A 27,976-nucleotide genomic window follows, 5' to 3' on the forward strand; every position below is an offset into this window, starting at 1 on the left:
CAGGCCTCAGATCAGTCTTGGACCCCCCCGCAGTCTTTCACACGTTTCAAAATAGAAACACCACCCCGAGTTCTCTGATACATGCTCTCCCATTCTGTCTCCTGATGATTGCATTAACACTGGAAAGGCCCACAGTACAGACACACACATACATACATACATACAGTCCAAGACCAGTCACACGCACATTCACATAACACGCACGCACATACAAGCACTGCACTTTGTGGTCAAGCTGGTGGCTAAGAGGACAAAAGTTTAAAACTTTTTTTTTTGTTTTTTTTTTGTGTAGATCAAATACGCTACAGTGAACCCCCACCTTTCCGCAGATCTCAGTTTATTTTTGTGCTCGGCCACACCCTAAAATGCCACAAGATGGCACCAAAGCCCTGGCTAATAGGAAAGCACATTACTCACAAAAATGTTGTGAGATTCAGCATTTGGGGGAAAATTCGGGGTTAAGCCTAAAACAGCGATGTCAACTTTGTGAACACTTTTATTAGAGGTGATATATAAAAAAAAAAGTAGTTATTACTTTGGTGCATTTTGTATAAATCAAATAATCTGAAAGCCATTTAATTTTAAGGGCAATAGTGAGTTTTGGGTTGGCGCCAGGGCTCCGTCCCGAGTCCACGTGAATAGCGGGGGTTGACTGTAATCGTACTGTATCTTGTGGTTGTCTACACCCGTAGCGCAGTTTTTCATGCTGACGTGACGTTGGGTTGCTGTTGGCTTGCGTCGAGCTGAGGATGAGTCTGCGGGGCCTTCGTGTGTTGCTGCAGCTGCTGGAGCGGAGGTTGCGCTTGAGACGGAAGCCCGCCTGCCAGTTGCTGGGGGGGCTGCGAGGGCTGAGGCGGCGGTGCTGTCTGCGTCGGGCCGGTGGGAGCGGCCGCCGGCTGGGCGGGAAGCTGCGAGAGCTGCTCGCTGTTGGCCAGAGATTTCAACACGGCGTTCTCCCGCTCCAGCACAGAGTTCCTCTCGAAGAGCTCTTTGATCTGCTCCTTTAAGACCTCCACCTCCTCCCGCACGGCGTACATCAGATGGCTTTTCACCAGGTCCTGACGGCAAATAGAAGACACGTCTGATATAGCGGCACCTTCATTTATAAGTTGAATTGGTTTGGTGATGAACTCATTTGCTCCCAAAAACGTATACAAATGTTCCATTCTAAATATTGCCATGGTCCCACAAACTTATTTATACGTTTTTTTTTATACTAGAGCATACAGAAGGCTTTGCTGCAGCCTCTGACCTGAAGAGGTCGCTTAAAGCAATGTTAATTATTGCAAAAAACGGCCAGCAGGTGGCAGCAGAGTATAAGAGATCAACAAGGGCCATGTTGCAAAAAAGCTCTTTTCCCCACTGTTTTAAACGGATTTGTGAATAATGATGAAACTTAGTTATATTCTAATGGTAATTGCTACAAAACGGAAATTACTTTTTTTCCCTGATGAAAGAAGAGGAAATCGACTAGCAACTTTAATTCTAGATAAAAAAACACACAACATGAGCAGAATGAGTTTAACACTGTGTTGTTCTTCATTTCCTTTTGGTTTGTCCTGTTCGGGGTCACGTGTCACCTTTTCCCATTGAAGTCCATCTTCTGCATCCTCTTCTCTTACACCAACTGACCTTCACCACATCCAACAACCTTCTCTTTGGTCTTCTTTTTCTCGCGCTCTTTCCCAGCAGCTCCATATTCGCCACCCTTCTACCAATAAACCCACTCTCTCTCTCTCTTCTCTTTTGGACACGTCCAAAACATCTAACTGTCTCTGACTTCTGGATTTCCCCCTTCATCCTAGCAGAGACTCTTCTATCACATGACACTTTCCTCCACCTGTTCCAACCTGCTTGGATCCCTTTCACCTCCTGTTGACCCCAAGTATTTAAAAATCTTCCACCCTTGCTATCTCCTCTCCCTGTCACCTCACTCTTCCTCCTCCGGCTCTTAGTTACGCACAAATATTCTGTCCTGCTTCATTCCTCTCTCACTTTCACTGCAGATCACAATGTCATCTGCAAACATCACGGTCCATGGGGATTCCAGTCTAACCTCATCTGTCAGTCTATCCATTACAAATGCAAAGAGGAAGGGGCTTAGGCCTGATCCCTGATGCAGTCCAACCTCCACCATAAACTCTTCTGTCACACTACTAGCATAGCTCACGACTAGGGGTGCACCGATCACAATTTTCTGTCCAATGCCCGTTTTTTTTTTTTTTATCTGACCTGCCGATACCGATTTTTTTCATTACAAGTAACATATACCTTCAGTGTTCCAATCTTGTTTTCTTGGAAAACATTGAACAATATCGGTGAAATAATACAAATGGGTTGTTTTAACTGCACATTAAGTAGTTCTCTCAAATAAAAATGAAAATCCTATTAGTCATCTCAGCAGAACAAGACAGTGGCTGAGGAAGGAGATGAGATTCCAAAAGTAAGGAAATCGGGGCCGATAAATCGTCAGGCCGATCGATCGGTGCAACCCTACTCACTACTCTTCTGCTACCCTCATACATGTCCTGCGGTATTCGAACATACTTCTCTGCCACTCCTGACTTTCTCATGCAGTCCCACAATTCTTCTGTGAGTATGCTTTTATAGGCTTCCTCGAGATCGCCAAAGACGCAATGCAGCTCATTCTGTCCTCCTCTCTGTACTTCTTCATCAACACCCTCAAGGCAAATAATGCATCGGTAGTAATATTCCTAGGCATGAACCCATACTGTTGCTCACAAATACTCACTTTGGTCCTGAGTCTAGCTTCCACTACTCTTTCCCTTAACTTCTCTGTGTGGCTTTTCAACTTGATTCCTCGTTTAGGTCTGCGCGTCAACCTTGTTCTTGAAAATAGGCAAGAGTTTACGTTGTGTTGTGTGTGACAAAATAGGGAACTGTGCTGAACATCGAAAAATACATTGTTATGATGCAAAAGCATCTTTTCATCTCAAAAGAATATTACTTCATTCCAGTAATAATAATAATAATATACCGTTTGTACTAAAAAAAACTATTCCTGTACGAGTGTCAGATTTATGTGACACATCACAACCTAAAAATTACACACCAATTTATTTCACAGACCCCTGGAAGAATGGGAACCCTATTTTGAGAACAACTGCCTTAAAGTTGAAAATTACAAATAATTCCATCCAGATTCACTTCTGGATAGTAGGGATGGGTATTGGTCTAAACATCCTTGATCAATTATGGTGAACGTTACTAATGCATTCACTGAATTATACATATGAATTCAGTTATTTTATTTTTATGTGTAGTTGGATGTGTGAATCTCTCTGAATAATCTGAAACACTCTTTGGATGCCAGTGTCATATGCCATCTTGCGACATCAGACACAAAACATTTCACAATTTATCATTATACTCATCCCTACAGAATATGTGTGCTACAAAACTTCAATATCACTTATAAAGAGAGTACTCACCATGGCCTGCTCTATTTTATTATCAATGGCAACAATATTGGTTCCAGAGGCACTGAAACAGAGGAGAAAAGAAAACCGGTCAACTTTGATGTACAAAACAGAAATAGTAAAGACAAATAATGAATGAAATATAAAAAATAAAAAATAAAGAGAAAAGAGCATCTGTGGATTTCAATAAATTTTCACACTCTCATTTTACTAATCTGGGTCAAATTATACTCCCAAACAAATGTGGGTCAAGTCGTAAACAGAAACTCAGATTAGGTTAATGCAAATAAGGCACATTCCCATTTTACCGTGACAGACAAACCAATCCAACAAGTTCAAAGCAATTTCCAAACACCCGAGCATTTGAAGCCATTAGGTTGGCAGTTGTGCAGTCAGCATTTAATTTACCTGCGAGGTGGACGAGAGGAGAGCAGAGGGCTCGTCCCTCCCCGAGCCGGGCCGGCGGGACAGCATTGGACCTTGTAGGAAAATCTACACGGCATGCTTTGTCTGCCGGCACCGACCGCTTCGTGGGCAGTTGGGGAAAAGAGGGGCACGGTGGTGGACGGGAGGTATTTAGTGGTGCTAAGCGTGACCGCATTTAGAATAAAGAAACATGAGCCCACCACGAACGAAGGGTGGTGCCTCGTCGCCATATAGTAAGCTTGCTACTTTGTAGTAACTTTTTACACCACATACCCCCCCGAAAAAAAGTACCAAGTAGTAGCATCATGACTTAATCAATCAATCAATGTTATTTTATTCATTCTTAAAAGAAAAAAGACAATAATAAAAAGCAATATTCAAATTCAAAGTAAAGCAAAAGAATGAAAGGGGACAGGAAGAAGTAAAACTTGTTTTGTCTGCCCCTTACATTACTTACATTAAAATACAGAAGTTACTGTTCAAAAATAAGATAGAGGTTTTATTCCCAAAAACGACATTTATTGTAACCGACTAGACGGAGTTTGAACATTAACAGTTAAGCCTAAAAAAAAACAAAAAAAACCTCAAACACTAGCCTTTTGCCACAACCTCGTGATTTTGATCCAGAAAACCAACCATTCACCAAGTAAATACCCTTTAAAGAATTGGCCAAAATAAATACAAATAATCAAATTAAGGACTTAACTTTACATCAAGTTGATTTTGACAGAAATTTTGCTTGAACATGCTTTTTTTTCCCATTGGAAAAAATCCTTGACTCCTGATGAATGAACCTTGACTGCCCTCTACTGGCCAGAAAGAGAACAGTAAAACTGCATGTTGCTGTTGGTTGACAGGACAATTAAAATTAAAAACATTTCTGCTGCCTCGTGAATTTGGGATTTTTTTTGCTGCATATAAAATTTGCATGAAGCCGCCACCACTAATTTCCAACCGCCTCTGGCACTAAACCCTCTGACATCATAAAAAAGGATATTATTTGACCAGAACTGCACTAAGTTAGATGTCATATTAATTGCTATTGTGGTATTAGGTCGCAGCCTCAGTGTGAACTTAGCTAAATCACAAACACCACAAATATGTGGGAATCTTTTTATTTTATTTTTTGATATTCAAAAAAGTAAATAATGGCTCTTTTGTAACAAAGCACCTCTGATTTCTCAGAAATATATTCAGGCAACATTAGTTAAATATGCATTGTGGAGTTTAAAATGTAAAAAAATAATTCTACATCATGCATGCCAAAATGAGTATAAAGAGTGACTGCGCCTATCAGCTTGTATCTTCTCTTCAGTGTGGAGTGTCTGGGGCGAACACAGAAACTGTGGGGTGTTCTGGGGTGGGGAGGGGTGAGGTAGTGGAGGGTGACGTCATGCTTGTCCCCGCAGTCATTTAGTGTTAGCGTACGGCACAATTGGGGTGAAAACTGAAAAAGCAAAAAATTAAATAGCACAGCCCAAAATCCAGCTCAAACTCTAAGAAAACTGAAAAAATGAAGAGTTTATTCGATCGCACGTACGTGCACGCGCACCACGCACGAGCTTAACACAGAGGCTGCAGGTACACTTTAGGCCAGAGGTGGTAGTTGTGAGTAAAAAATGTGACAAACTCCACAAAGCACCTTACATCCGTGACTTAACAATCACAGTGACAGTAAAATTCTGCAATTTGCAGTGATTCGAACATCACTTTTTACTAACTCTTCCGGATTTCAAATTTTTAATGATCGCAAAAGTAACCTTAGAATTTTTTCAAGCAAATCACCTCAATGCAATGAGCACTCAGCTTCCTGACCAACACACTTAAATTGTCATGACGGCAAGTAGATGCAAACATCTACAGTCCACTAATGATGCTCTAACGTTTCCCAACCTTTATTGGGCCAAGGCACACATTTTACACAGGAAAAATCCAATGACACACTACCAAACAACATTATCACAAAAAGTACATACGGTGTTCCCGCACACATACATACTGTACTTGCGATTTGAGACTTGCAGATTTTTGTTTCGAACCTCAAATCCATCAGTTTTTTTAACCGCTTATTCCTCACAAGGCCAGCAGGAGTGCTGGAGCCTATCACAGCTAGCTTTGGGCAATAGGCGGGGTACACCCTGAATTGGTTGAACTGTTTCGAACCTATCCATGATTATTCAATTAAAAATCTACACGCCATTTTCGTGCATATTCCTCCTTTTAGCGCCATTATCTTGACTCTTGTTGCCAAGAAGGTATGCCGTTTGGACAGGCCTTGCACTGACCGTACAATATAGTGCTTTGCTGCCATCTTGTAGCATTTATAGGTAATTGTAAATATGACTTCATTATTGTTGAGGCCAGGGCTTAGGCCCTATCAATCACAAATAGCGGGGGACACGTATTCATGCTCATGTCTCAATTTACTTACAAATTTGTATTGTGTGAATTCTGGGCCTACTGAGTTCAACACACAACGCTATTTAATTGTTCAATTTGTCACCTGCATACTAGATAGGTGAACAAAGATTCATGATGTGTAGTCAATAATTTTAAAGTATGAAGTTAAATCAGATTGCTGTATTTCCCGCGGCACACCTGAATAGCAGGTAGTTGGCAATCACCGGTCAAATAAAAATGTCCATTTGGCCTATGTGGGAGCAGAATTTTTCTTCAGTTTAACTGTCTAATACCATTACAAAAAAATCTAGTCAAGCTTAAAAAAATACCATTTTGGATTCAGTCCGCAGCACCGAGGTGGGTAAAAAAGAAGCCCATTACTTCAAAAACACCCAATTATTCTCCCTTTCAGGACAAGATGTTCAGTTCCTTAATTTTATGGGAGTGAGGTCAGAAAGGGCTTTCAGAAGACCATAGGCTGCACAGAGGGTGCTACACCGTACACGATGCTCCCCTGTCCCAACTGTCACATCATTTGTCTTTTATGACCGACTTCATTGCAGATGACTGACGTGGGCTACGTGCCAAGTCATTGCAATGCGGAAAAGGCAAAAGTGGCGAATGAGAGGTTCAGTGACTCTCAACCTAAAGAGACACGCACGTGCACACACACACACAACTCATATAAATCACATGCAGGAATGTACACTATAGGAGCCACACGTCCCTAACTCTGGGTGAGAGGAGGGGTGGGGGGTATCAGTATACAAGATTTTTCAAGTGCTCGATATGCTTCAGAAATATATAGTGTATAATGTTATGTTTTTATGTTGTATTCCTTTCAGAGAATAAGAAATATGCCTGTGAGCATCGTGCTATTGTCGGTCGGCATAATATTGTTGCACCGTTGGTCTTAAGGGGTTATAACATCGCAACATCGATGTTAGTTATCTTTGCCTATGGCGTTTTTCATCGTGCATTTAAATTCTCTGAGGTGAACTTCGTAAAATAACCCCCAAAAAATCTGAACAGATGGTGCATCAATTTTGGTTGAGAATATACTTCAAACATCGTCATCGCAGCGGAAAAAAATTGTAGAATAACTTTGGCTACTAACAGTTCTTTTTTAGTTTAGTTTTTTATTCTGAGTGACATTTTTTATTTATTTTTTTACCTGAAGTATCTGATGACATTTAAACACAGTCAAGAAATACTGACCAACTGTTGTGGTTGTTTTTCCTGACAAATGAAACGAGTTCCCTCTCATAAGGAGTTTCTATTTGATCACATTTCATGATAATCCCACATAACACAACAGCTCTGTGAGGCATAAATCACAGCATACTGTAGGTACACAGCAGCTGATAGCTGGAACTGCTCAACCATTGACTTCAGCCCAAACTCAAAGGCCAAAAACGTTTTATGTGAGCAAGAATACGAGGCAGATTAAAATCGGTATGACACGATTCAGTTGCATTGTCTTTAAAATAATTAGGTGTGTGATTGAAAATCTATTTAAAGCAAGGCGGGATGGCGATCAAGCCAAACGCATATTACGACAGCATCTGGAACTCAGAGTTGAACTTCCAGGAATAGCTGGCACAAGGCAAAGACTTTTGACGCAACAACGTGAATGACTTGTGTGTTTTGTAGAGCGAAAGAGAGTAAGCCCGAGAGAGCTAGGCCAGACTCTCCTTGACACACATGAACTTGTTTAAAACTACAGATCTCATGTCAAACTAAGAAAGAGCTTGTTTGAGTGGCTGACTTTCAAAACAAAACTCACAGTGTAACTCACTGGGTCGGTCGGGCACAGTGTACAAAGTAAACAGCGGCCATGTATGCAAGGTCAAGCACCCAACAAGGGGCTACTAGGATAAGAGACTGCTAATGAGGAAGTGGACTTTCCCTGCCATTGATTACGCACAAGCAACACCTCTCCTATAACAGGCATCTGCGGAGTTTATTTTCCATAGAGCTATCAATTAAAATTCCTACAAGAAAGAGTCGTGGGTATATGGGAGCAAAACCTAGCCTGGAAACCAGACTCATATCGCTGGAACAGAGTCTGGTCACTGTCGGAATCAAGCGGATTTCTGAGGCGGGTAAAACCTAACCAAACGGACAGTGAAGAGATCCAATCAGCGATGAGCGGACATGACGTCATAAAAGCGAGACACATGTGTGGAAGTGTAGTAAACACACAAACGTACATATAAAAACTGTAGCGGAGGGCGGTTATGGAGTAAATTCAACATGCCTACCCGAATAGAAACTTTTTTGTTGTTGTAAATTCCGGTTCCCAAGAGTGACGTTGCTCACGAAGAATACCGGTAGATATTAAATAAAAATACTTTGAAATAATCACCTTAGTGTTCCTCTTTGCTCATACAGCATAACATGTTAATGGTTGTTGCGCTTCTAGTGCTGTCACTATCGAATACTTTTAGAATCGATTAACCCATCAATTATTCAATTGATTAATCGTCTAATCATATTCATTTTAATTTTGCATTTGAGTGCATTACAAAAGGAGTTTTTATCCCGCGGATAACTGTTTATTAACCTGTGATGGTCTTATTTTGATTAAACACAGAAGATAATCAGTCTTCTGTCATGAAGCACTACAGAAATCAGTGAACAATTATTGTTAATATGCTGAAATCAGAGGTTTAGGACAATTTTAAATAAAAAAAGAAAAATGGCTCCAAACAATTACTCGATTATTAAAATAGTTGTCAATTAATTTGATAATTGATTGTCGATTAATCAATTTGTTTTGACAGCTCTAAGCGCTTCAGACGACGCCATGTTTATCCTGCCAAAGATGACATACACTAAGACCCTTTGCCTAAAGGGGAATTGGAGTGAAGACTATTGTGAAGGGAAGAACAATGAAAGAGGAAGTAGGTGTGCTTAAAAACAAAAATAAAAAAAAATCCACTACTGGGAGCATGTGCCAAACTGACAGGATACCCAAATGGATGCCTTTTATTTTTTGCAACAACCGCTGTGCATCAGAAATAGTTGCACTGAAGGCCAGTAGGTCAGACATGAAATAAGAACCATAGAAATGCAGCAGTGCAGATGACTCAAACATAAGAGGAAACCCTTGTAAAAACACCTGGGAATACTCCGTTCAATACAATTTGCGTTCAATTCAATTGCTGTTCTATTATTAGCAGAGAGTAAATTCCTTATAGAAAGAAATGTTAGGACTGCTCTTTGGTCCCATGAGAACCTCATGCGTATCCGATGCCATCCATAATGGATGGACCAAACCACTGTAATTAAAGATCATTGTCAACATTGAGGGCAAACATCTTCCATCGAGACTGTAAAATGTGGCCCTGAATGGGACAAATTAACATACAATGAAGTACAACATGCGGGGGGGGGGGGGGGGGGAGGGGTTAAAGAAAGCGGATAAAGACGTTATGTACCCATGTGATACAGTTCATGCTAATAGTATAAATGTGTATTGTGTATATTTGTGGGACAGCTTAATTTCCTCTTGCTCAAGTATGGAGGGCATTTGTTTACAGCTTTTATGATGTGAGGAGGTGCATGAGACAAGATCTGGTTCATGGTAGAGGTAAAGGAAGATATTAAACATATTGCAATGTCTTTACCATTACAGCCACTATGACATAAGTGCAGCTCTTGTCTGTTCATAATCCTCCATAATGACTTTCATACCAGTTCAGGAATTTAGATGGAAACTAGCCTCCTTATGGCTGTGTTTATTAATGCGCATTGTCTCACCGTACAACACACGAGTGTATACAAATGTATACAGTATGATAAACGCTTTCACTGGGAGAAGTATGCGCTCCAGTGAGTGACATTTGAGTTGGCATTGATAAAAAGGATAGACGAAAGATTTTGTGCAATCTTACTCATGTATATTTCTAATGTGACTGTAAACTATATACTACTAGTTTATCAGACAGAAGCAGAGTGCTGCGCCAAAGCTTGGCTCGAGATGAGCAAGTTAAAGGTTGAGCTTTTCTGGAAACCGACAAAAACAAGATGAGGGATCCCAAACAACAACCTGAACTGCACAGAGAATAATCAAATTCATTCATGCCATATGAGTGATCATATGACCAGGAGGGTTTATAAAGGGTTTGAGCAGCTTGCTTACTGGGAAGTGAAACTTGATTCAAATGCTAAAAGTAGACGAGCGTTTTACACGTCACTATTCAGGGCTGCTTCCTAAACTAATCCCCTCTCAATCATATTGTGGATGCCAGCTTGTTGTGGAAACTACTTGGCCAAATGCATACAAAAACATAGTGAAAATAATACAGAGGAATTCTAACTACAGCTGTTCCAGAGAGTCATACCTTTCATTAGGTTGGATTTGGAGACAATTTACTCATAGGAAATAGAAATACTGCTAATCTGTACAGGGGTCTTTGACATAAAACTTTGTATTAACCTATACAAGAACCATTTTAATTGTAACCAGTTTTTGTCCTGCGTTCAAATTCAAAATTATGCGGCGGCTGCCTCCAGTTCTTTTTGTGCCGCCCCCAGCCACAGCAATTGATAGCTCTCAATTTAGACCAACCGTCCATGTTTGTCAATGTTGAAATTTGAATTTATCTTGCAAATGAACTGAATAAATGTTTTCATTCATTTTCATTTATTCAAGCTCAATTCATGCGTTCCAAAAATTAGAGCTATGACCCGCAAAATCAATAATGGATCTAATAATATTAATATAAAAAATGTTAATGAGAGTTTGGCACGATTATTGTCAGCCATAACCACGTCAACAAAAATAAGGCGAAGCCAAGGACTTGTAGGTCCGTCTGTGTGCGTAGCTCACAAAAAGTCCCCCATTGCCTTCATGACTCCCAGACTATCAGAAACCACAAAACCCCTAAACACGCATGGTTGCTTTTTCGTTGTTAACCCTCTTCTGCTCAACACTTTGAAACAAATTTTTTTTCTCAACGCTGCCATAACGAGAATGTTAAATGACGCGTGGGGGGAAAAAGAAACGCAACCGCCACATGGGTCTGATTTACTTCTATTACTTTGCATTAAAACACAAGGGAAAAAATCAAGAAAGGAAGGTATCAAGATCTTGGTAAATAATGTGTGTCTTGAAAAGATTAATAAACCTTGGCTTCATCCCGTCAACTCTTTTTCTTTCCGGATGCTGTAATGAAGTATATGTTGTGTTGGAAGCTGTCATAACAACATGTCCAAAAGGAAAAATTAATTAATATATTTTTTTTTTATGTGGTATGAATTACAATGCAAGAATTGCTTACAGCTGTTTTTCAGTGTTGCAACAAGTCAACAGTAGTCAGGTTTCCATCCAATTGTTTTGAATATATTTTTTTCGAATTTACTGAAAATGCGCAAAGCGGACATGCGACTTATGCATCTGTTCTTCTTTTGCTAATATTGAGAGTTGACTCCACCGCTGTAGTCCGCACCGCATGGTATGGGGTAGATGCCACGGACTTCCGGGTTTCACACATCGCCGCCGTTTCCGTCCTTTGCTGGCCGTGTTTCAACACCCGCACCCCCACCCCTGCGCCCCCCAACCAGGCCCCTTCCGCCCGCAGGGCGTCTCAGCTCTCTGAAAGGCTTCGGACAACTGAGACAGACACTACACAATCGCACCAGTCGACGGGAACGTGAAACAGAAGGGCACAAAGGTGGAAGCGCAAGTACTTTGACGCTGCCCACACGTCGCAAACCGGAACCAGAAACAAAGCTGATGTGTGAAAACCCGGAAGTCGGAAGTCCTGCCTCCTCCGTAGCATATACCCCTGTACACCATAGAGATGTGATCCACCAGTAATTTAAAAGCAGAAGAAGACCAGGAAGCGACTGCGCCATGCAATGATGTATGAGTTTTCTTTTGTAATTCTTGATCAACTGTAGCGTTTCTTTGCAGTTTTCCATCTAAAATAGCATTAATATTCACTTCTTTAATTAACTCCAAAAATATTTCTGTTTCGTCATCCCCCGAACATACCTTACTTTATCGTCCGACATTGCTTTGGGGCTACAAACGTAAATGTGACATAATATCCGGTCTTGCCAGCGGTTATTTGCAAAACCTGTTAACAAAATTTGCATTTTCAAAATCCACCCCCTCTAAGCGTAAAAACCTTTGGGCGAATTGTGGGCTCTTTTTCGAATTTCTAGCGTTTCCATTCAGTTTTAATTGTGCATTTCTTGGAAATTCGAATAAAAATGGGGGGATGGAAACCCAACTAGTGTTGCTGATTAATTGTAAAGAAATATAATTTCATGTCAGATGAGTAGGGAAGTTGCAATTGTCAGATGCTCAGGGTATTGTGTGCAGGTTGTCCTGGTGAAGCAGTCACATGTTGTCCTGCCACAACTTTCACCTCTTCTTACACAATGAACGTTAATCGTTCAGCCCCCAAACCACATTGAACGGTAACATTTGTAGGTAGTGGTTTGGGTTTGGAATACATCTGCTGTGAGACCAGTCCTGGAATTTTTGTGCCCCAACGCCTATATCATATCTGAGTTTTTGCTGTTATGTTGGTGAAGCGCTGTGTTCTGTTCATTATTGTTATTAACGATGCAGATTCATTTACATTTGCATTGGGAGAATTTACCAATCAAATACTTGTCCCACATTACTTTAAGGTATATTTTCCTAAAATGTTTCCTATCAACTTTGAAGCGCAATCAACTTTAGAGGTATCACTGTACAACCGCAACAGTGTGTCAGACAAAGTGTAAGAGGAAAAGTGAGAATATTGGAGAGAGAGAGACAAAGATGTCATTGAGAAGTCTATTGGGCAATTCCACTCTTGCTGCCAAGCTCTTCCAAAATCATTTCATGCATGTGGCGAACAGCAAAGCTCTGGGCTACCCAACGAACACTGCACACACATTGTGGCACTCTTGCAAGGCCCCGGTCAGTCCATTCCAGTATAGTACTGTACCTATTACTGTGGGCCTTTGAGTCCCTTAATCTGCTGCCAGACTGGAAGGCCTGGTAGAAAGCCTTGGAGGGGTTCCTGTGTCAGCCAGATTCAGGAAAAGGGGAAAGAAAAAGAAATAAGGACAGTTGAAACAGGGAAACAAGACGACTGTGTCATCGCAAATAAGGTTCTTAGAAATGGCAATGCAATTCAACTGCTTGGTCTATTATGTGACTTTGGAGAAAATACTTTACATGTCATTAAGCAAAAATTGGATTTGGATTAGGTACAAAGTAAGAAAAAGTTCCATCGACTTTTTTTTTTTTTTTTTTTTTTAAGATGTTCATCGCTAGTAAAGCTTGACTGAAGATCTTTAACCTCAATTGCAAAATGTTCAATTGATGAAGGTAGTACCAGTAACCCAATAATAATAATAATAAAAAAACTGTTAGGTACTGTAACTCTAAGATAAGCTAAATGTATGAGGTCATCCTTGGCTCGTGCACATCACAGTATCATGTTTATTTGTCCTGCGATTGGCCGGCAACCAGTTTGGGGTGTACCCCGCCCTACAGCCCAAAGACAGCTGTAATAGGTTCAAACACAACCACTACCCTCGTGAGGATAAGCGGTTCAGATAATGAATGGATGGATGGTTGTTTATTGTGTACCTATAGATATTCCTGATGTTTGGCTACAAGAACACTGTGTCCTGCAGTAATGCCGGATGTGCGCTGGAAAAGGAAATCCCCACACTGTCCCATCGCCCGCAAGAGAAAGTGGACACACATCAGCTCAACACATACGCACATCACACACAGGAATAAGGAGTTGATTTACAGCATGTGTGTAAGCACAAACACAAGGCTCTTTTCCTAGAAACTTAACACACACACTCTCTTCCTCACATTACCTCATGACTAAACACGCTCACAAACCTGCCCCTATACTTCTGCACACTTTTACTTTGTGGGCAACTATGCTTAAGACCCTAAACACACACACGTACGTGCAATACCACGCCGCACCCCCGAGACAAACTTTCCCTTCACAGCTTAAATAAACCCTAGAGCTCAGAAAAAGCCAGCAATGGGCTGAAATGATCACGGTCAGATGACTTAGAATGAGTCACGGTCGCTTCTTTTCAAGCAACAAACAATACATGAAACTAGGGGTGGGACAGTACAGGTAACCGACGGCATGATCCGTGCCTCGATTTCTGGGCCACAGTTCTGTACATACTTGGTACGTGCCTCTCATTCCTTGGCTAATTGCATACACGTCACACTATAATGATATAAATATTGTATACCAACACACATATATATGTCCCCAAAAAAAAAATTAAAAAAAAGGCAAAAACACAAAAATATAATAATTAAAAAAAACACTACTTGGGTAACAGTTGGAATGAGCGTGGGTAGATTGGTCATAACTGCACCCCACTCCGCAGGCGTGACCAATCGTCCCATGCTTTATAACCCAACTGTTAAATTAAGTTTGGGAATTAGGAAGCGTTGTTGAAACATGCGTGGCAGGGCACAACATAATGCGAGTCATGTGAAAGTGTTTTCATGACACATCTTTGACCACAGAGATTTGAATGAAACTGCTGTGTCTTCATATTTTTCAAATCCATCACTTATATTAGTGGATTTACTCAACTGAACTGCGTACGTGAGCTGCACTTTGAAGCTGGATACTGTTACAACTGTGAGTGTGTGAACATGCAACAGGCACACATAGCGACAATGTAAAGTGAATTGCAAAACTGAAAAACTTTTGTCCATAAGGGTGTATTGTAGCGTCCAGGGTGTACCGAACCGTCCCATCCGTACCTGAAATCAACTCGAGGAATATAAAGATAATCTTGCTTTCAATTTTGTTAATTCAAGAAAGGAAAGTGAATAAGATTTACTAGTTTTCTGACCTACAGTGACACATAAACAAGAGCCGCTTCAGCTAGGCTCTGCCCCAAAGCAAATATTACAACCGGCAAAAGATGAAAATAACCCTCAGCTGCATTTGCCTTCCTGCTTTTCAGGAACATGTGTGCAAGGAAATACAAAGGTTTAATTTGAGGAGAAAAAATATGATATATTCAATGGCCACAATATTAGATACACTATCAAAATCTGACAACAGCCAATACACAAGGTTTGTACAGGAAGATAACGCTCTTTTTTTCTTTCTTTTTTCTTCTAATAAAAAACATCACCGCGCAAAATATAATGGTAGAAGTCAATTTTGGTCAAAAATTTGTTTTTCTTTGGGGGCCTAAATCATCTCATGATGCTGGCCACATCTCTGCTGGCATCACCTACACCAGGGGTAGGCAACCCTGGTCCTCAAGAGCTGCAATCCTGCGTGTTTTAGATGTCTCGAGGATCGCTATCAGGTTTCTCCAGAGCTTGCTGATTAGCTGATCATTTGAACCACCTGTGTAGGAGGAGGGAGTCATCTAAAACACGCAGGACTGCTTCTCTCGAGGTCCAGGGTTGCCTATCCCTGGCCTACACCTTCAGATGACAGATCACGCAATTATAAAACAAATTCAATTAGCAATCAATCTCAGTTCAGTCGTTTTGTATTTTCTGTAGAAGAGAAATAAAACAAGACCTAGGTTATTATTTTAGGAAGACGATATGTGGTTTACATTTTCCCGTGGGAAAGTCAATTACTCTTCTTTTTTTTGCTGTGTCCCTACACCCAACAACGAACACATTTAGAAAACTTACAAATCCTAGACATCTAGTCAAGGCTTCAAAACCTTCAAGAATTGAGGCCATTTAAAGTTAGAGTGTAGATGGATATTTGGATGGACAGGTAGAGTAATCGGGACGGGATGCAAGGGGTGCAGGTGGGCTAGGGGGAGGGATTAAATGGAGTGTTGAAAGCTCCCACTGCCGGTACTCACGAGGCTTCGCGTCCATAACAACATCCATTCACTTGCCACTGAGAAGAAGTAGGTCAAACTTATTTGAATTGGTTTGGTTGCCTTGTTTTAGTTTCTTGCAAAGGATAATCTGGATTCTAGGAGAAAGGGCATGGGAAATCCCAGGCTACCAACTAGTCATTGTCACATTTACACAGTCCACTTCCAAGGGGAATTATCTGAAGATGTGACAAACAAGAAGTTACACACCAGCTAACTGGTGAGCACAGGACGCATTCCAACAGAAAGCAAGAGCTAAAAATATGAAGTCATTCAGACAAAAGAAGGATGAAATTAGAGCATGAGACTAAATACTGACCGACAGAATATTGGGTTGGGTTGGATCATAAATTAAACGTGTCTGTTTTTGCTACAGCAGAAAGTAGCTTGAGTGCTATGCATTAAAGTTGGACAAACAGATCAAATCAAGTGAAAAGTCTCATGAAACTTCCAAGCCACTTCAATCAGATGAAAACTATATTCTCAGCACAGTACACTATATCACCTTGTTTAAAGCACAGGAATCTACTACACATTCAGGCTGGGAGTGTATTACCGCATTTCTACCACTAGAGCCGGGAGCACTACTGTGCTTTTCTACCTTTAAAGCCTGGAAAGTGGATGTCATTTTGTTTTGTTTTTCCAACCAATTCTCGGTCTTATAGTCGATGAAATGCATCAGAATATACACGTGAGGGTGACGTGCACGTCGTAGCATTTCCTGGAATAATTTTTTCAAGCATTCATTGCTGATGCAGATTTGCGGGAGTTATGAAACAAATTACGGTAGTGATGGATGACGCAGACTTTGAATCAATGGAACCAGTCGCCAATGATATATTGTTAAGCCATGTGTTTGTAGAAAATGAGGATGTTGAATATTTCGACAGCTTTGAAACAGAATGGAGTACGAATGACCACTCAATTCCTCGAGGTTATTACAACGTAATAACAACATTACAACGGCGCCCGGCGTGTTGAAGGTAAATATATCCGCAGATGCTACACCGTTGTTAAATTTTTACTAGGTGTGACAGGCGATTAAAATTTGTAATCGTAATTAATCGCATGACTTCAATAGTTAAGTCACGATTAATCTTAAATTTGATCTATTTTAAATCTGTTCTAAATGTATAATAAAATGTACAATTAGTCTTCATACTCCTTAACATGAAAGTGGAAAAAAAAATGTTTTAAATGGCTGCATCTTTTAGTCATTGATACAGTAATTTCATAATAATCAAATTGAGTTCAAATTAAAAAGATGTACGGTACTGTAAAAAACTAGTGTGATATTGATTTGTGTTGGTCATTATTCTGCCACTAGATGGCATAATTGCATTTGTGAGACGTTGGTGACAGCTCAGTGCATTTTTGTTTTCATATTAAGAGCCACCTAATCTTTAATATAAAGTAACTTGTGAAATTCTTAAAATTGTAAAATACAACTTGACCCAGTCTCCACAAATATATACATAATATAAATTTTGACGTGGTCATGTCTGCTGCGTTGTGACTGGAATTCCCCCAGTAGAGGCTTTCCAAGTAAGAGGCCGTCATTAATCGCGCATTAAAAAAATTGTGATGTTAAAGGAACTTTAAATTAACTAAAAATTAACGCACTAATTTATGGCACCCCTATTTTTTACTGAAGAACTCTGGACGCACCTCTGTATTAAAACCAATATTTACGGTGACCTGAGCCAACACACTCAGGCTAGGGCAAAAATGTCAGTTGCCTCATGTGTCTGCGCAAGAGATGAAAACTTTTATTGGGCTATTTAGCACTAGGGGTGTTAGAAAAAATCGATTTTCGCGCGCAATTCTCGAATCGATTCAATATGTGGCCGAATCGATTTTTAAACATCAATTTTGGGAATATTCAACGAAACGTCTTACTTAGGGTTAGGATTTACACATTAAGCATGGAAGAATGTTATATTAATGGAACATTAAGCCTTAATATTTGATGTCAGTGCTGTTCAAACATGAAACAGACTGCAACCTGAATTTTCATACAAATCTTACAGCGTACATGTACAAGTTTACTGATTAATATTTTCTAAATGTGAGTTTAAAAAAAACAACAAATCGCAATAATCAATTTATAGATTCGTATTGGGATTAATCTGTATTTAATCGAATCGTTACCGTAGAATCGTGATACAAATCGAAAGGTACTAGGCAATTCACACCCCTATTTACCACTATGGGACTCACATATCATATTTGTTTTTAAATCATCAAACTTCACACAGGGAAATAAAATCTAACAATAAACAATATAATGTACAAAAATAATGTGTGAAAAGTCTGCATTATTCACACATTAATTAGGGATGGGCGAGTACCGATACCAGGTATCGGGCCGATACCAGACATATTTCATGGTCTCGGTACTCGCGGAAGCCCAGCTGGCCCAAAGCTGTGGGATGACCGGCAGTGGCGCTTGCGGCGAGCAGGTGGCCGAGAGGCCGATAATCCGCCCCGCGGGGCCGCCGCCGCCACGGTCCACTCCTGCCGCCCTGCACCGTTAGACAACAAAATTTGCGTGTCAGGTGCAGGTATTTTGGGTGTCAACACGGCGTTGGCATCCTCATGTTCCACACTAAAAATATCTGTGACTCAGTGTATGGCTTTAAAAAGTGTGGCCTGGCCTGGTGAGTTACATGGGAGTCAGCGAATGAGAGTGCACTTCAGAGTTGGCTGTTGTGATCTTAGGTAAGGGGCTGGCGCTTAACTGGCGTTATCCTTTAGCCCATAGGTGTCAAACTCCGGTCATCAAGGGCCGCAGTCCTGCAGGTTTTGGAGGTTTCCCTCTTCCAACACAAGCTGATTCCAATCAGCAGAATCGTTATTAGGCTTATGCAGAGCTTGCTGATGAGCTGATCATATGTCAGCTGTGTTGGAGAACGGAAACATCCAAAAGACTGCGGCCCACCAGGACCAGAGTTTGACACCTACGCTTTAGCCAGTCTAAGTGCTAATTCAATGCTTGGGTTGGGCGTCAATTGGGACCGCAGTAGCTTGTGTATCCAGCGTTTTATTAGCCTGGCACCTCACCAGGCTTTCCTTGCTCCTTGCCCTCCACCAGGCTAAGTAAATCCCTCCCACCCCCCCAAATGCGCTCACTGACCTCCCACATCAATGAACGACGAATAGCAGTCGCTGGACGTTTTCCAACCCCCTCCTAACCCCAAAGATTGTCTATCCCAGGCGGAATTTTGTCCACGCCTGACCACCGGGTTTAGCAAGTTTTTTGGTATGAATGTACTTTTTACGTATTTGGTTTGTTACTGTTGATTGAACATGCACTAGCAGCAATGTCACCTGACCAGTTGTTGGGCATTACAGTACATTCTTAATGGCTAACACTGATACCTTGCAATGGTGATCGTAAGCATGCTGCTATGCTACGTTAGTTCTGCTTTGCAGTACACACATTGCACTTTATCTTCTGTAAAATTATCAACATTTTTGACCATATCTATCTTTTCCGCATGATTTCCTCCCTGCCTTCCGCCATCGCCTATTTCTACACAGAGTGGTGCGTAAGTCTCTAGTAACATTAGTCCCTTTGGGAAAATTATCTCTGAAATTGGTGTGATGCAATTAGTCCCACCTGCCTTTCTTAGTTTTATTGTTAGTTATTTGTCAATTTAACATTGATTTAATTGCTTATATTCTTACAATGGAGTCACAATACACATACATGGACAGTAATGGCCCTTTTCCACTACAGAGTTGTTACTCGCCATGTCGCTTATTGTTTCCAGTTCCACTGTCAAAGTGAGACACTGCACTCACTGTTAAAATCCACAATGCCCACTTTGCAAATGCAATCTATTTTTTTCCTAGTTACGCTGGCCAATAGACATATGCCAAATTTTACATTTTATACAGTAATATTAAGTAGAGATTTAGAGTACAGATAAAGCACATCCATAGAGGGGGCAATATACATGAAGGTCCTGAAAAAGAAGAGCACTTGCAAAAAATATTGCCTGAAGCCTAGTGATCTAAGAGCACGACTAATAAGGCTTTTCATTTGAGTTTGTGGTTCTGCTCGTTTTTTTTTTGTTTGTTTTTTTTTAAACGCATTTTAAGTGAATTGTCGCGGTTGGGTGCTTGCTTGCATTGATACAACGAAATCTTCAGCAACATGATTGAACGAGTCCCTCCTGCAGGTGAAGACATGGGAAAAGGGGATTTAGCTTGAAGTTTAGGGGTCATGGGAGATTTTAGTAGATGGAATTTTAGATCAGATACTGTGTGTATTTTGTATAAAGCTGACCCAGGATCAGTATGCCACTGTGTCAGGCCACTAACTACCTTAGTTGAGATAATAAACGGGTGAGTAAAAATGGCCCCAAAGTGCACTTTTTCTGTTTTGGACTGTTAGACTTATCACCGAAATAACCAGACAGAAACAGGACGATGTGATAATGCAAGACAAAACATGTGACCAGCACATGAATTGAGTTAGCTAAATTAATAAAAAATTTGAGGTGTTGAAATTTATATATTTGCACCTTTTTTTAAAAAAACATTTGACTAATTTAAACTTCTTAACTAAAATAATTTTTTAAAAAATCATCCAACTTGTATAATTATAGTGTTAATATTCTTCATTTGTTTTTTACGTTTAAACATGTTCTTGTTTTGTACCAAAAAATAAATGATAGTCCTACAGCACAATGTACATGCTGCACTCCAACTTCAAGCTTTTGCAAACATAAATATATATTACTATAAATTATTTTTGGTCTAAATAGAACTTACATAATTATAGTGCTTCTATTTTATTTAATTGATCTTAATATTTTGATCTTATAGTTTTGTACCAAAAAAATAAATAATCATTTGCATAATCATGATATCAATTATTGCCAAAATAATCATTATAATTATTATTTTTGCCATAATCGAGCAGCCCTAGTGTGAGAAAGCAGACTTAAACCCTAAAACTCAGACCTGTGAGGGAGACGTGCTAACCAGTCAGCTGCCCACATCAAACTCATCTATTGGTAATCAAAACACTGCCTTGACTTGTCAAGTCTCTTATATGTAATTTGAATTCACCCCAGCCCCTCCAAGACACAAATTGTTTATGCAAATCACTCTACAAACCCAGGATTATGTTATTACAATGTTGCATGTTGTTTTACACCTTGGATTGCCAAAACCATCTGGGAAACATTAAAGCAGCGTGAATCATATTCCAACTATGCAAGCTGCATCTTGGTTCTCATGCCTTCGGTATGTCTGCTGTTTAGTCTGAAGGACCGCGGTGGCAAGGTGAAGGAGGTTATATTATCTGCAGTGCTGAGTTACTTAAACTGTTATCATCAGAAGAGTGTGAGCCTTGCTATTTAAAACACATTCTATGTCATCAACATGAATCAAGCTGGAAGGTAAAGGGTGTTTGCTATAAAGTGAGGTTTGTGTTACATGGCAGTAGAAAAATAAATAGTGTGGAGGAAATGTGGGAATAGAGCAGAGGATGACTGAAGCATAGCTCAAATGCCTGTGGAAATGCACAACAAGTTTCCCTCTTCAGCTTCCTCGAGCTCTTTGGAGTACAACAGTTACTGCAGAAAAGGAATTCAGCACCTCATCTGCACATCGACTGTCACAGCCCGTCTGTCAAGCGCTCGTCCGCACGTACAAAGCCCTGACTACGCCGATAACACAACAGCCAGCTGTTACATATTACTGGTAGATGCAGCACATACGTTTTAGCATTTCACGAGGGCCCTAAAAGGGAATGTATAGAAAATGTATGTAACAAGTGCAGTTGGTCGGCACACCCCGCTGAGAGCTCTTATCAGCAAAATAGTATCATAGTGGAAAGAGCGCTGCTTCATGTCCATGTCCGATAGGGCTTTGCTGAGGTAAGGGACCCCTGCTCTTATCAGTTAGGAAGCTGGGTCTTCTCAAAGAGAAGCACAATTTGGAGGGGAAAAAAGGGGCTTCACAATGTAAACTGCATACAATAAATGGTGCTTACACACTGCACTTGGTTTTCGCGGCGCCAACCACAAAGTAGGGCCCAAAGATGACGGCGGCATAGCGCAAGCTTGCCCTTATTTGGCGCTGGCAAACAGGAAGAAAACTGCTGCATAAAGTAGCAGATAGCTTGACAATACAGCATACAGTTAAACTTATGAGCGCATGTGGTGAGAAAAGGCTTAATGCCCATGAAATCCAAAATACTGTAGCAATTGTTTTGATATTTTCAGAGGTTGAAGTTGACATGAGTAGAGATGTGCATGTGGATTTTGGTGATGATTCATAGCATTTTTCTGTCACTTAGCAACAATAAGCTTTTTGTGCTCATAAGCACAACTGTATATTTGTCACCATTGCAACAAAAAGCCCTGGCTTTACAAATACACAAGAGGGAGGAGACAAGCAGCAGCTAAATGGAGGGTATGAGTTCATCCAATTGTAATGGCACGGCAGAATCTAGGGGAGTTTAGGCGCATCTGAAAGCTACAGCTTTATGAAGGCCGCTTTGAGTTGTACTTTAGGCTGAGCATAGCGCAGTTTGCTTTTTACCTTTTTACTGTAATTACGGATTCCTCCATCAAACTGCTGGATAGTGAGCTTGACAACTACTGTATGCACTATCAAGTACAAGGTGAAGAGATGCACCAAGCTTTTACCTGATTAGCAAAGCACTGATTTAAAGGTACGATTTGTAACAATTGATTTGGGTGACAACACGATACATTTAAAAGTCCACCATGATGCGTATGGTGTGGGTAAGAATTATCTATGTATTATGTATCCCCCAAATCATTACAGATTCCCTGTGTAAACAGAGCACCACTGCTTAACTATTATTTCAGCCGGTACTGTGCAACGATGTACTTTTTACACACACAAAAAGTCAGCTCAGATGACTAATGATTTTTCCAACTAAAAACAGGATTAGGGAAGAAATGTGGGCGTATGGTGTTGATTTTCTTTTCTTTTCCTTTTTTTTTTTTTTTTTTTAAATAGGGGCAATATGTCAATCTTTTGAGCCATCTCATTCTCTAGGCATAACAATTTATTTTGGTTGCATCTAGGTTAGGGTCAGTGATCACTTTTTTCCAAATTCAAAGTGCATGTCTTTCTTGTTTACATTTCTTTTAGTAAACTTAGTCAGTGAGTAGAGGAAGTGAAGTTGTCTTCTACACATGCACTACATCAATTTTTTTTTTTTGTACAAGTGAGAAACATCTGACATATTTCCTTCCTTTTAGCACTTCCTCCGAAACACTGTCATCCTCTGCACATCTCATTGACACTCCGCGAAGTCCCTGCAGGTTTTTTTTGTTTTGTTTTTTAACTTTGAGAAAATGGTGGCGTATAGTGCCAACCCACACAAGGGGAACATTTACATACCCCAAAGTCAGTATGACAGTGCCTTTGAGACTTCCCCATTTCACCGAAAACAGTTTAGACATTCCTTTGAAGTCCATACTGACTGTATTAAATAAATGTTCATGTTATGCTGTTAAAAATGGATATTGGTCCAGCTCTTAAACATTTTTTTATAAATTAACTGCCAAATACTTTATGTGAGCTGGCTGACAGGGCGACCATTTTTGGCTGATAACATTTAATGAGCATGTGGTGGACGTTCACTTAGCATCATGATTCAGCTAAGAAGCTAACAACGTACCTTTTAACTAATATATTTTGATTCTCCAAAATGTTTTTATAATCGTTATTTTACTGTGACAGAGTGGACATGTTAAGCTCAACAGCGTCCAATTACACGCATTATATAATGGATTGGAAATCATGAAACATTAAGGGTATATATTTACTGTTTCAGTCTCCATTGAAGGAAGACAAAATGCTGGTTGTATTGTCACTGAGTTTCTTAAAAGGGCAAGTAACTACCACATATAGAGATCCGGACGTTGACGTCACACGTCCCAAAATGGGCGTTAGCGCAGCCATTTTGGCAGCATAGAAAACATATCTGCCACTTTGAGTAAACGGCAAACGCCACACTTTAACAATGATTGATAGCTGTTGTGGACCAGCTGCCACAAGGAGAAGACACAAAAGCATTGAGCATTCTCCATGTGTAGCCAATGGATCACAGCAGCCATAAAAAGGGTGAACAAGAAGACGGAGGATTGCTTGTGTAGAGATCATTTCATATCAGGCGAATCAATTACTGAATCAGTTGTGTTGATGTAGCTCGATTGAATAGTTATTAAATGAAGGCAAAAGACGTGATCGGGCACTTTGTACATGGTGGCTGAATCAGCAGATGCTAACTTGCCTGTACCACACGCAAAACGTGGGGGAAATAATCTGTTTTGTTAATTTGTGCTGCTACGGTTTAATAGATATTACACAGTTGATTTTAATAACTGACCAATACCATAAAGAAGACCGTTTACAGCATAAATGACGGCAGCCGCGGCCCAATTAGCAGGTGCTAAGTTGCTAACGCACATAAATAACACTAGCGTGAAATGCTAACTTTGATGGCCTTTTGACCACACATAAAGGGGAAATAAATCTCAATTGTACAAACTTGCAAAGCCTTTGTATCATCAGATTTGAAAGCACTCACCGGTGTAAGAGGAGGTGGTAATTCCACGTAGCAGCGTCGCCAAATTGAAAAAAAAAAGCACTCCTGACACTTCATCGGTAATCCAACCTGTCCACTTCGTGCATGTATATCATGTACTTTTCATCAAAGTGACTGTCAATGCTCTTGGGCGGAAAGAAACGCCATTGTAGTGCATTAACGCTGCGCGGCTACTTTCCTGCCACGTGTGTGTGAGGGGGGGGGGGGGGGCGTGTTCAAATAAATAGTCACGTGACGTCCGGGTCTCTATTGACAGGGTGGACATGTGTAAAATATTCAATATGACTACAAAAATAGAATATACATGATCAATTCAACTTATTTTTGTAAATAACTGGTGGGGGCAGTAAAATCTGGAAAAAAAAGATTCTGTTACCATTTAACAAACATGTTTAAGTTAACATAGCACTGTATGGTTCATGGTGCCAAAGTCAGGTACAGCCAATGGAAGGGGGGAAAAGGCATAACATGAAGCAAACACATTTTAAGAGACTTGACTAGTTCAGAGTGTACGCTGCCACTCGCCCAAAGAGACTCCAGGTTGCCCGCGGCCCTAAACACCCCTCGCCCCAATCAGCAGTACAGAGAATAGCTGAATGGTTGGATTATTGTACTAGTATGTGTGCAAATGTTTGGCCACTGATAAAAGGACGTACGTGTTTCATTATTCTGCTCCATTTTTATGATGACCGAATGATTCTGATAAGGATATCAAAGGCACTTCCATATAGTGATACTGCCCCACTTGTTACAACAATTCTGCAACAGAATGGTCATGATTATGTAAACCTCACCACGGACGTGAGCTTTCTAACAACCCACAATTTGCGATGTATGACAGACAAATAAGTACACAGCAAGAAAATATTATGTTACCTCTCCTCATCCCCGTCGACAGGTATGTGGATTCCAAACAGACTGTTGACAGTTGGAGCAGCGAGCTGCAGGCTCTCGGGCATGAGGGGCTTCACCAGATCCTTCCCAAACGACTGTGCATTGACAACCCCCTCCGATTTCCTTACACCCCCTCCCTCTACCTGTCCAAATCCGGCTGCGAGGAAACTGTGACCCGCCAACGTCCCTGCTGTTATGCCTTGGCTCATCTGACCTGGAGTCACACTAGCGGCCATCACCTTTGGCACGGCTGTGGTGGAGGCACTGGGCACAGCAGTAGGCACAGCGGGGGGCATGCTGGAGCTTGCTGCAGTGACAGGCACATTTAGTACACCAGGGGATCCGGGGTGGACGCCGTGGGGTTTGGGCTGTCCAGTGACGGCATACTGACCATGAGTCGCTCCACCAGTCAATCCAGGGCCTGCGACACTTCCCATTCCACTGGACTGGCTCAGAGCAGTCTGTCCGGGGTTTACTGATCCGCCGCCAGCGACGTCCCCAAAATGACCGGGAGCGGGAACTCCTGTCGATCCCTGGGGCATAGCAGGAGAGGTTGCCTGTCCCATCGTCTGTGGCCCTGCGGACTGACCAGACACTGACAGTGACTGACCGACAGCAAGGCCAGACTGCTGTTGATAGAATTCTGTTTGGTTCTGGCCAGGTAGGTGGTGTCCCACAAGAAGTTGGTAAACTTGTGTCTGGGCTGACGGAGGCAAGATGGGGGACTTCAGCATGTGAGGCAATCCATTGCCAACACTCTGTGGCGCGGCAGGCTGGACGCTTGCCACCGCGGGCTGGACCGGGACAGATGTGGACTTGCTACTGGTAAGCGCAATCTGCGGGCCAGACCCGCTGACAGTATGTTGCCGAGTGATTAAGTTCTGCTGTGCCGACGTCTCCGCTGGGTGCATGCGGTTGACATCCGGTGAAGCACCGGAAACCTGATTTGTGTGCGTTATCAGGGTAATCACAGAGCCGCCGATCTGCCCCAACCCACTGTCTCTGTCTGCAGCAGCCTCGGGCATCGCGCTGGCGTCTCGCCTCATGCCCTCAACAGTGCGATTCACTACAGAACCATCTGACTCTTTCTCGTAAAACTCTGTACACATCCACCGGCCTCTTCGGAAGGGTTCTCCAGTACCGTGGTCAAGTTTGATGACCCTGAAACGGGAAGTACAAGTCCCTGTGGAGGAGGCAGGGGCAGGAGGACCTGGACTGGGCACTGTAGCGGGTTGGGATACATTTACGGACACGATAACAGGCCCGGGACTGGATGATGGGGCAGTCTGTTGCTGTGTGCCGACAGTCGTACAGCCAATTCCTGCTGGCTGCTGAACCGGACTAGACACAGATGCTTTCCGAAACTCCCCCAAGGGATTGACTGACAGCACAGAGAAGTGAGGTAAGTGTGACTGCGCCACGACTCCTGTCACTTCTGGCTCTCCAGCATTATTTAGCACTTCTTCTGACGAGCTCCTGTCACACGCCGGCTCGTACTCAGTCCGAGACATGTCGTACATCTCCGACGACACATCCTCGGCGCGGGACTCATCCGGGTCCTCAAGGCTCTCCGTGTCATCCGCGGTCCCGATGGCAGCCACCTGGGCCTGAGTCACACTTGTGATCTGGAAACAGCTCTTCTTCTTGGCCGGCATTTTCGACATAGTGGCGAGCTGATTCCTCACCTCTAATGTCTATATCCTACTCCACCAAAAAAGGAGAGGGTGACAATTACTCAGCAGGCAAACTTACGTCCTGTCCATCAGGAGGTGTTGTGGTTCTCTGGGGTCAAAAATTGATTAAAGAGTTACTAAACAGCACACGACGATATATTTCAGGATTAGGAGGAAGTGATGTGAATCTGCGCCATCTCTTTCACGTCTGCGGATACCATTCGCCGGACACCGGACGGAGATGTCTCAAGTCCGGGGCGGGCGGCCTGCCTGCCTTGCCTGCTAGCCTCCCCCGGTCGGTGCCGCTGTCGCCGAGTGTGTTCCACCGCTTCGGGAGGGAGCTCTAGAGGACTGAGGAGGGCCCCGCAGTCCTCGCAAAAAGCTAGCGAGTCAAGCCAACTGGATGCCGCACACTCCCCCCTACGTCGGAACAAGTAAGCGAGACATCTTCTCCAAAGCACTCCCACCACGTAATGTCCACTCACTTCACCGCTCACTCACCGTAAGCGAACTGCGGTCGAGGGAAGGGAGGAAAACAACGTCTCAAAGTGTCACTATTTAAAAAATAAAGAGGCTATAACGACGAGAGCCACACTGTTACCTTCCTCACTCGGTGACAAGATGGCTATGTTCGTATGTTGTATGCTACCGCGTTGCACGATGGGTAGACT

The 27,976-nt window shown here is 41.8% G+C and overlaps 1 protein-coding gene across 3 annotated transcripts; it reads right to left on the reverse strand.

The window, feature by feature from the left end:
* On the reverse strand, positions 1-27,926 carry LOC147181979 (TSC22 domain family protein 2-like). 3 transcript variants are annotated; one of them, XM_086097770.1, is made up of 5 exons: positions 26,024-27,926; positions 25,615-25,939; positions 13,220-13,294; positions 3,453-3,504; positions 1-1,058 (listed from the first exon to the last, which is right to left on the reverse strand). In XM_086097770.1, the coding sequence occupies exons 1-5, from the start codon at positions 27,294-27,296 to the stop codon at positions 702-704; spliced, it is 2,082 nt and encodes a 693-aa protein (XP_085953896.1). In that variant the 5' UTR covers positions 27,297-27,926; the 3' UTR covers positions 1-701. The 3 variants fall into 3 exon arrangements, with proteins under 3 accessions (XP_085953896.1, XP_085953893.1, XP_085953895.1); XM_086097767.1 differs by having other exon boundaries at positions 25,615-27,926; XM_086097769.1 differs by lacking the exon at positions 13,220-13,294 and having other exon boundaries at positions 25,615-27,926.
* Between the last annotated feature and the right edge of the window lie 50 nt (positions 27,927-27,976).

This window comes from Leptonotus elevatus, chromosome 1, assembly GCF_054856555.1.
Source record: "Leptonotus elevatus isolate MCC_2025b chromosome 1, RoL_Lele_1.0, whole genome shotgun sequence".
NCBI classification, from domain to species: domain Eukaryota; kingdom Metazoa; phylum Chordata; class Actinopteri; order Syngnathiformes; family Syngnathidae; genus Leptonotus; species Leptonotus elevatus.